Source organism: Fragaria vesca, linkage group LG3 (genome assembly GCF_000184155.1).
Source record: "Fragaria vesca subsp. vesca linkage group LG3, FraVesHawaii_1.0, whole genome shotgun sequence".
NCBI lineage: Eukaryota > Viridiplantae > Streptophyta > Magnoliopsida > Rosales > Rosaceae > Fragaria > Fragaria vesca.
In genome coordinates, this window is record NC_020493.1 from 5,984,501 (window position 1) to 5,994,937 (window position 10,437).

At 35.1% G+C, this 10,437-nt stretch overlaps 2 protein-coding genes across 2 annotated transcripts; one reads left to right on the forward strand and one right to left on the reverse strand.

The window, feature by feature from the left end:
• Positions 1-6,259: 6,259 nt before the first annotated feature.
• On the forward strand, positions 6,260-8,068 carry LOC101311547 (zinc transporter 1-like). The gene is made up of 3 exons (XM_004293788.1): positions 6,260-6,875; positions 7,198-7,347; positions 7,763-8,068. The coding sequence occupies exons 1-3, from the start codon at positions 6,264-6,266 to the stop codon at positions 8,066-8,068; spliced, it is 1,068 nt and encodes a 355-aa protein (XP_004293836.1). The 5' UTR covers positions 6,260-6,263.
• A 231-nt stretch (positions 8,069-8,299) lies between these two features.
• Positions 8,300-10,431, reverse strand: LOC101298581. Its single transcript, XM_004293831.1, has 4 exons — positions 10,267-10,431; positions 9,848-9,916; positions 8,858-9,087; positions 8,300-8,577 (listed from the first exon to the last, which is right to left on the reverse strand). The coding sequence occupies exons 1-4, from the start codon at positions 10,349-10,351 to the stop codon at positions 8,575-8,577; spliced, it is 387 nt and encodes a 128-aa protein (XP_004293879.1). The 5' UTR covers positions 10,352-10,431; the 3' UTR covers positions 8,300-8,574.
• Positions 10,432-10,437: the final 6 nt, after the last annotated feature.

Genomic DNA, 10,437 nt, shown 5'->3' on the forward strand with positions numbered 1-10,437 from the left:
CTCTCTCTCTACTACTACTCTCTCTCTCTCTCTCTCTCTCTCTCTCTCTCTCTCTCTCTCTCTCTCTCTCTCTCTCTCTCTCTCTCTCTCTCTCTCTCTCTCTCTCTCTCTCTCTCTCTCTCTGTGACAAATGAAGGCGAAGGTAGAATCTAGTCCAGGGATCGGCTTATCGAGGAAGAGGATGATCGGGCCGTGGTCGAATTTGATCTCTGTCGGAGATGATGGGTAGCCTTCGTCGTCATGATGGTTTTTGTCATGTTGCTATAGCCATTAAAAAGGTATGTGCGTTGCGTTGTAGTTTCAGAGAAACAATTTTATATTAAAAAAAGATGAATCAAGCTTTAGGCTGCCGAACTTTTGTTGAATCTAAGACTAATATAGTCCAAGGACATTCATTGTCGAGATACATATTAATGTATTGAAATACTGATTTGTGCAATTAGTTTTGTCCATTTTCTTCTGTAAAATTTGAGATTGAATTTCAATATATGGATTCAAAACACATTTACTTGCTTTAACTACAATTTTTCTCCTTACAAAAAAAATATAATTGTTCTAATTAATAGCTGAAGTAGAAGCAATTATCCATAGACAGTAGCAGCAACATTCCAGTCGACACAGTAGCGGCAACATTTTAGTCGACACACTAGTAGTAACATTCCTGTAGACAATACCAGCAACATTCCAACAAGTGTAATAGCAGCTGAAGCAAGACGTGGTTGGGTTTGATTTTATAATTTGATTTAATTTGTATAAGTAGTAGCACGAAGATTGGATGATTAGGCAGTAGCAGAACGATTGGACGACCATGCAGTAGCAGCTTTGGTTGTTTAAGGTTATGCAAGGATAATTTAGTAAAATTAGCTCATAACACATGATATGCAAAGAAAAATTTGTCCTTAATTGTTAACCTATGCTACTACTTATACTATGATGTTAACCCCTACTACTACTTCTACAAGGATGTTAATCCTTGCTACTACTTCTACTGAAATGTTAACCCCTACAACTACTTCTACAGGGATGTTAATCTCTGCTACTACTTCTACTAGGATGTTAACCCTTGTTACTACTTCGACTAGGATGTTAACCCTTGTTACTACTTCGACTAGGATGTTAACCCCTGCTACTACTTCTACAAGGATGTTAACCCCTGCTACTACTTCTACTGGAATTAACTGCTACTACACTAAGTTATTGAAAATCTGCTACTGTATTTCATTTACTAAAAAATCTCAAAATGAGAGACTTTTCTCTTTTAAAAACATATTTAATTAGTATAAGATTAGTTTGGTAAATTAAATCATGACACATGGCATGGAGAGAAAATATTGTCCTTAATTATTAAAAACTGTCTTTATTTGTTTAACAACAACACAAGTGAATTTATTTATATTTTAAATTTTTTTAGAAGATGTATATGTGATTTGTTATATTTTATTTAATCTTTAATCCATGATTAACATGTAACCTTTTGAAGAACTAGCATAGTTCGGTCCCTACATAGTAATAGTCACAAACTCACAACTGCACAATGCATAAGGCATACTTTTTACCAACATTGATAGACAGCAAGGGTCATCATGAATGTATAAAAGTGAAAAGGGGATTGGTAAAATGTTATGATACAAAATGAACAAAAAGAAACAAAAATGGGATACATATGATCGATTAGATGCCACTAGATGGGTAGTGTTTGTCATTCTTATCTTGTATTTGTCATTAAACCAGGATTCCAATCAGATACGCTTTTCAAAAAATAAAAAAATCGGATATGTAAAACCTCTATTTAGGGGCTTAAAGCGAAAAAAAAAATTGAGGTTCCTTGTAGTGAAGTAGAAGGAGTAGTGCTACATACACCAAAATATGTTACAAAATTTCAATACCAAATGACGTGGCGTATACCATGTCATCATATTCTAAAATAAAAACCAATGAGATGGATTTTTTTATCTATAATTTGTTAATTATTAATTCAATTTAGATTACCATTATGTCTTTATCCTTTACAAATGCAATCAACTAAAATCGATGAGAAAAAATGAAACCCAGAAACTGACACGAATCATAGAACTCTGATCACTCTCAAAGTTAAACAAGAAGAAATCAATTCAAGAAGTTGAACAAGCAGAAGAAAAAAAAAATCAAGCAAGATACATATATCTAAGATCGTATGAAGCCCAAAGTAATTATTGAAGAATAGATTTTTGGCTACATGTTGGGTAAAAACTCAAATAGAATAAACTCAAGTCAAGTTCATGTCCATGAACACCCGTTAGAAAAACTGAACCCGAATGAATAAGAACTTAAACTAGGATTAAATATCAATTGTTTCTTTGCCAAAAAAAAGATATCAATGGTTTCTTATAATAAGATTTTCACTGAACAGTAAGCAATTTCATCTTGATTGAGAATGGATCAGCTGTTCTATTCCATGATTTTCGAGCAAAGAGAAGAAACTATTTCGAACTCCAATCTTGAATGAATATTCATGACGGACTGATTTGATGGTGGTTGACGAAACAAGTCCTTAAAATGTTTTTTTATAATTTTCTCTCAATGCAGATTGAATGGATAAGAAATTCAAGACTTCCAATTTTTATGATTATTACACAAATCTGATCATCACTATATTCATAGCCAAGACTACTTAATCATTATCCCAACAAAGACCAAATCTTTTAACGCATCAACGATGAGGGTGGAATAGAATAGAGATGATTTCCTTGCCAATATACCATAAACATTTTACCTTCATCGCTATGTTGCAAATTGCTTAAATCCACCGGATTTTTTACTTGGTCTTGAATAGAGATAAAGATTATGGAACGATGTATAACCTTTTTCATTTTAATTGTTGATTTTTATTTTACATTTGATAATGGGTTTGTATGAAGACATGTAGGATATTATTAGGATTTTAATGATGATGTGGAAATATGCCACATCATTTTGTATTAGTTATTTGTATAATTTTTTGGTGTCTTTAGCATATTGCTTAACTATAAGCCCTTACTTTAGTTTAATATCATTATTATAACATGACAATATCAAACCTGACAAACTGACAAATCTAATTGTTGAATATACTTACATACAACCATACCCAATTATTGATTTTTCTACATTAACATGACATGCTTAGTTATTTTCTTATGGCGGATTTGTGTAATTTCTATCTGCCGTTTGCTTTTATCTCCAACTTATTGCTACTCTACGCTGCATCGTCTACAGATACTCTCGTACTCCTCATTTCACATATCATTGCTTTCAACTTCATTTTTCAGTCGCCCACTTTGCCACATTACTCATCAGTGTGATGGAAGATTTGAGCAAAGCGTTGTTTGAGAGGCAACAAGAAAATCTAGATCAGGAAGAACTTGATGAGCGGAATGCTAGCAACAAACTGTCAACGTTGCCACGATCGAGAATGACATACATAGTACATTTCTTATGATCCACCTAAAGAACGCAGTTTCACGATCACGTAGAGTGACCCAAATGTAAAAAAGACATGGAGATCGAATCATTATACAAGTGTCTAAATAGCATATCAGAAAAAGAATCAATGAAAGAAGCTAGAGTCATAATATGGTCATTGCAAAAAGAAGTTTGAGCTCATCATCTAGTGTCCACATATCTGAAATTCTGAATCATGCCCAGTAAATATTGGCTTTTGGCTAGAATAATAAGCTCAATAAAGGGTCTTCTTTTCATCTAATATTCTACACAAAACCTGTCCAAACATGCAGATTCGATACTTGGATTACATCTTGTTCCAGAAACACCACAATTAACGTCAACACTAACAATGTCCTGAGAACATCACGTACATTGTCATTTTAGTCACTTTTCAACCCCAAATTCCCTTTCAAGCAAGGCAGCAAGCTGGCTTCTATTTCATGTCGTCATATTTACTCTATATGACAACCAAAATGGAATGGACTCCAATCACTCCATTATAAATCACAATCCATACCAGTGTCTCTAGCACTCTTTACCACTCCTTTACTAGCTATATAGTTCTCTCTGTCTATTCACGACTCTCTTTAAACCATTACGAATGCTCCCTAGCTTTATATTATCACATTCTTCTTCTTTGCTATTCCTCAGTCTTTCAATCAATCAATCTCTTGGTTTTGGCAGAATACACATGCCTAGGCTCTTGAGAAGTCCCAGGTTCTCAAATTCAAGCCAGTTGCAATAGGTTCAATCCTTAGGGCTACTGCCTTCATAAGCATTGAACTTATTGCAACTAGCTTTGATTTTTGAGTTTGATTACGTAAGTTCCCCCTAAGTAGGTCGTTCGGTAGGTTTGAAATAGTTAATTTCAACAACGTTAATTGCATTCTAGAGCCTAATTCTTTGACATTGTAAACTTTAGTTGCCCTATAGGTTTTTGTTTATAAAATATTTTCTTCTTCAACAACAAAACAACATTCATTCCAAGTTTCCAACTAATGTTGATTGAATTCTAGACTTTATCATGTAATATATGGATCCAAGGCCATAACCAATAATTTCCAGACTCCAATTCAACAGAACCAAATAACAGTTATTGCTGTACGTACTGGGTTCTTAGCTTGCTTAGTTTTGAAAATTGAAAGAAATATTCAAGGAGTATGCACCGGATTATATATTACATGATTTTTTGGTAACATTTCACATACCATCCATCCAAAATAACCTAGCCAACAAGTTTTGGATTCGAAAATGCAAACCAGTAAGTTCCACCGAGTTGAGTGAGTTTTGAATGGTCTTTAGTTCAAGTGCCAGTCATATCATTGTAGTTATTCTAATCACGAAGTCAAATGAAGATCATCAAACAATGAAAGAAAACCAAGTCTACGATGTAAATTTGGACCTTCCATCATGAAGTATAGTATATGCAAACCCCCTAAAGTTGTCAGGTCACAATGGGTGGATGTTCTACACGGCATTGAAGTCCAAGTTCTTGCTCTCTCTCCTTTCTAATATAAAGTGGCCAGAATATAGCATAAGAATAACTGCATAAGAACGGAAAATCATAGTTTGGGGAAAGAAAAAGAAGGGTAAAGATAGAAGATCCAATTGTATTTGCCAGAACTGTTTTAGAGTGGTCTGCTCCATCCAATGGCTTTGTGTTATAGGCCTTTCGGGTAGAATAAAGACCTTCCCATTTCTCAGTATAATAACCATTTAACTAGGTTAGAACATTGTTGCAGCAACTTGTATGGGATGGGATGCTTTCATTTGCTAGTATCTACGCAACTTGGGACTTCTTTCTCAGTTTATATATTGAAGAATAAATCTTATTTTGTGATAACAGATTTTGAAATGCCATAAGCTTGCAGCCTAGCATGCACTGAGATTATTTTTCTGTTGTTTGGTTTAAAATACATATCCATATTCTAGTGATTATTCAAAACAAACCGGATTCTATATAACTTTACGATTATCAGACATAGTTATTCCTTAAACATGAAACCAAAAGTTGTGTTTGTGAGAGCGTGAGAAGAGCAAAAGCGGCAAAGTTAAAGGCACCGTGGCTCGTAGAGAAACACATTGATGCAGTTTCAAACTCTGTATCAGACGTATATTGACAGAAAAGCTCAGTATTTTACGATTGTTAATACAATTAACCAACGATTTTGAACGTTGTTTATTCTTTACAGTTCTTTTGATGAGGAGTATAGAGGTTAAGTTGAAAAATCGGTAAGGAAAAATCTAAAGTCGGAAGTAAATTTGATTCTCTAGCTATAATTAATTATATCGAATCATGTGTTCATCTTTCTCGTCACAATCACATGAAAAAATTACTCGAAGGAAATAATACATTGCCTATAATAGTATAATTGCATCTTGTATATATAGAAAGTGAGTGATAGAACTCCTCATCTACAAAATAGATTTCTTTTCCTAAAATTAACAGAATCCGAGCTCATGGATTGCTATTAGTGCTTCAACAGTTCAAATTCCTATTTCTCCAACTATAAGCACTTTTGTCACAAGGAGTTCCTAGTCATTGTCATTGTTCGACCATAAAGACATTATAAAGCTAATTAAATCCATAACCTTCTTTAAACCTTTGTGTTAACACACAATGTCGTCATTTGGCTTCAGTAATCATACACCTAGCCATCCCACTTCTCCTTTCTATCAAATGGAATTCAATTCCATGTCGCCATTTTTACCCAAAACCCTTTGCTTTCCCAAACCCTCCTACTCATATATACGTAGTAAGCAATAGACCACTTCATCAAACACCTTCTTTACTCAAAGCCATGAGAAAGCTTACTCTATCTTCCACTCTTCTTCTTCTTCTTTTGCTTCTCGTCCCCATCTTGGTTTCTGCAGAATGTACTTGCAGTGATGAGTCCCAAGACCGCGACAAGGCGAAGGCTCTCAAGTTCAAGCTAGTTGCAATAAGTTCAATCCTCATAGCCAGTGCTATTGGTGTCTCTCTCCCAATGTTGGGCAAGAAAATCCCAACTTTGCGCCCCGAAAATGATATCTTCTTCATGATCAAAGCCTTTGCAGCTGGTGTGATACTAGCAACCGGGTTCATCCATGTCTTGCCGGATGCATTTGAAAGCTTAACAAGCCCCTGCCTCAGCCAAATGCCATGGGGGGATTTCCCATTTACCGGTTTCATTGCAATGGTTTCGGCTATAGGGACCATGATGATCGACACCTTTGCTACTAGCTATTATAGAAGATCACATTTCAACAAAGCACTGCCTGTGAAGGATGACCAAGAAATGAATGGGGTGCATGAGGGTCATGTTCATGTTCATACTCATGCCACACACGGCCATGCTCATGGATCAGACGCCATGGCCTTGGAGGATTCAGCGTCTTCTTTCGAGCTTGTCAGGCGTCGAATAATATCACAGGTAGAATTAGTTTGCTATTTAGTTGGATATGCTCAGTGTTTTTGAGGTACATTTTGTTGGGTACGTAGGTTCACTCTGTTTCTTCCCCTGGTTTCCTTTTCTTTCTGTTAGTATTTACAAGCATAGATCATTGGAAATTGAAACATTTACTTCTATCTGATTCAAGAAACAGAAGTTTACTAACTCCATGATAAAGGATTGCAGAACTTCTTCTCTATATGCTCTTTGGCTTTCATGTATTATATGATGACAACCAATCTTCATTGGTTACGAACTAAATTGTTCGTGTGTGCTAATTTCATTGTCATGTTCTTTTTGTTAGGTCCTTGAGCTCGGAATTGTTGTTCATTCTGTGATCATTGGAGTATCTTTAGGTGCCTCTGAGAGTCCCAAGACAATCAAGCCTCTAGTTGCAGCCCTGACCTTCCATCAATTTTTTGAAGGCATGGGCCTTGGTGGGTGCATCTGTCAGGTATTTTCAATCTCCTTCGAGATGATTTATCCAATAACTACCCATATCATCATCATCCCTCATATGAGATTTGCAAGATTATGATGCAACAACCTTCAAAGTTCTTAGTTCTTAGTCTTACCAATGCACATAGAAATTTTTTGTGCTAAAAAAAGTGCAGACTTATAGGCTCAGCATATAGACAAAATTCGTATGTGTTGCATATCTTTGTAGGGTCCAAATGTATATTATGGCATTGTAGCCACCTCACTGTACAGTCTTCTGGTTGAAAGTCGAACAGTATTTCTCAGTGCAATGGATGTCTTTACATTCAGTCTGCTGGCTCTTCTGCTCCTATGTTTGTACTTATTATGTTAATAATGTGTTTATGTCTAAAGCTACGTCGTTAAATGCTCGTTTCTTATTGTTCGTGTAGGCTAAATTCAAGTCGAAGGCCATTGCAACAATGGTACTATTCTTCTCCCTCACCACCCCAATTGGGATAGTTGTTGGAATGGGGGTGTCAAGTTTCTACAAGGAGAATAGCAGTACTGCTCTGATTGTGGAAGGAGTATTCAACTCTGCTTCAGCTGGGATCCTAATCTACATGGCTCTGGTTGACCTTCTAGCAGCTGATTTTATGAATCCTAGAATGCAAGGGAATCTTAGGATCCAGCTTGGGGCTAATCTTTCACTTCTTCTAGGGTCAGGATGTATGTCTCTCTTGGCCAAATGGGCATGAAATGCAATTAGGATTATTCTCATTTTAAAATCATGTGGGGAACTTGGTATGTGCCCATTATGTCACTGAATCAACCTAATGCTTCCACTCATCCTGTCAAAGTTTAAAGACATTAAGCATATAACAGCTATTTCAATTCAATAACATAGGAATATACTAGAAATAGTCCCGCGCTTTGCTGCGGGATTTGTCAGGTTCACTGATACAAAATGATAAATTATGATATAAGTTTGGAACAAACGAATGTAGTTTGAAGCTTAACATAATAAGATTGATGAGGTAAAAAATAAAAAATAAAAAAAGATTCAAGTAAATTATAAATAACAATTTGGACAAAAGATTATAGTTTCTAGGTTGACAAAGTTTACAATCGGAGTAAAATCCCAGTTCACATTATCATTGCCTTCATTGAGTTACTCTTGTTTCCCTTGTCAGTTAAATATCACGTGGTTTTTCTGATTACTTAAACTGTGGGCTTGCCGAATAACTTTGCAAAGGTTGAGCAACTACTGCAACCAAGACATAAAAAATTCAGTCATGCAATGGTGTCTAATAAACATGTAGCAAGTTCACAAATTCCCTCTCAAATCCTTTCCCGTCAATATGGTTTGGCACTGCCATTATTACTAAATGTCATGGAAACCAGTTATATTCATTTTAAGCTCCTATGTATTATTTTCTTACATATCTTGAAATATGTAAGAAACGAATTTCAAAATATGTAAAATGCCATAAGATCTTAGATTCTACTAAGAAGAACAAAATATTAAATCAGCATATTATCGGTACCTGTAAGCCTCCCAAAGACTCTGAACGAATATTTCTTAAAGCAAAGTTATTGTAGGAGGAAAGTAGGCAGCTTCTATAGGCACACATCCAACAATGCTGGCCTGCTCCAGTAAGGGTGAGTTTAATCTTTGGTTTAACTGCAGCAATATCTATTCCTTCAACTTCTATGTATCCTTCACAATATTCATTTCTTCCTAATAATGCTTTAGCTTCCTGCCAGTTATAGAGATCTGGAATGAAGAAAAAAAAAAAATTAATTCAAATCATGAAAACATATACTATATTGCTGCGTATGGTTTTCTAAAAAGCAATATGTTCTCATTTTAACGTGAATGGATATATACATGATTTCTTTTTAGCTGTATTTAATTTTATAAAGTAGTCTTTAACGTGAATGGATATATACATGATTTCTTTTTAGCTGCATAGACGTAAGATTAACCACAAACATTTCATTTACCTTAGCCTTTAACCACAAACGTGTTATAACCAAAAGATATGATGTATCACAACATGAAGTCATCTCCTCACAATGGTTTATAGAAAAGAATGAAATTCATAAATAGAGAACAAATGAAGCTGCTTATCTCAACAGTTACCCAGAAGACATCATTGTCTTCTTTAAGTTTGATCATAGTATGATAATATGGTTTTTATTCTTAATTCTTTAAGATCACTTTGAATTTCTTAAGAAGATATGCATAGCACATACATCAATGCCTTCTCAGACACCAATTACTTGATTTTACTATTGAAACAAAGAAGATTCCAGTGTCAGTATTTTAAATTTATTTCATATGACTTTTTTATCTTTTTCCTAAATATTATTGCCAAAAAAAAGTTAAAGTAAAGCAGCAGCTACTAATGGAATCAAACAGTAAATGCTAACATTGAAAAAAAAATTAGAAAAAAAAAAAAAAGGAAAACTGAAAGAACATGCCAACTTCACTTCCTCTATAAACACCAGACAAAAGCATGACTCAGAAATACCTATTCTTGCTTTGAACTTTAACAACCATCTTGTTTCTGGCACACATGAGGCATTGGAGTTGACGCAGCCTGCATCAAAATTTTGGTAAAGGTTAGAACATGAACCAAGTTTTCATCAATTGATAAACTCACATAGTAGAATACAATACACATGTTTTTTTGAAAACGTAAACAGTAAGCAATTAGAACAAAAACTCTGGAAAACAGTGTTGCACATTCAATCCCATGGTAATACACCAAAACCAAATCAACAACCACACAAATTCATCCCCACTTAACATATCATCATGACCAGCATTCAATCATTACAATACATATCTTTACAACAACGAACACTTACAATAAGAGTTAAACGAAACCCTATTGCGTATACATTCCAAAAGAACTCTAAGTATACGTTTCTGACTAACCCATTTCACCTGCTGCAGATTCGAATAAGTTTCTCAGGTGGTGAAGTAGAATACAGGGTGGAGCATAAGGTGGAGGAGCTTGATGGCTGCACATGAAAATGACAGGAACAGAACTCCGTACAGGATCCTCAGCCCCATATATGCCTCTTACTATTGGTCCTTCTCTCTCTCTCTCTCTCT

Coding starts and splice junctions, on each gene's coding strand:
- LOC101298581 (XM_004293831.1), bottom strand. CDS start 10,351: ATGTGCAGCCATCAAGCTCCTCCACCTTATGCTCCACCCTGTATTCTA. Junction 9,917..10,266: donor CTTATTCGAATCTGCAGCAG/GTGAAATGGGTT, acceptor ATTTTGATGCAG/GCTGCGTCAACTCCAATGCC. Junction 9,088..9,847: donor AAAGTTCAAAGCAAGAATAG/GTATTTCTGAGT, acceptor TCTTCATTCCAG/ATCTCTATAACTGGCAGGAA.
- LOC101311547 (XM_004293788.1), top strand. CDS start 6,264: ATGAGAAAGCTTACTCTATCTTCCACTCTTCTTCTTCTTCTTTTGCTT. Junction 6,876..7,197: donor GGCGTCGAATAATATCACAG/GTAGAATTAGTT, acceptor TCTTTTTGTTAG/GTCCTTGAGCTCGGAATTGT. Junction 7,348..7,762: donor TTGGTGGGTGCATCTGTCAG/GTATTTTCAATC, acceptor TTGTTCGTGTAG/GCTAAATTCAAGTCGAAGGC.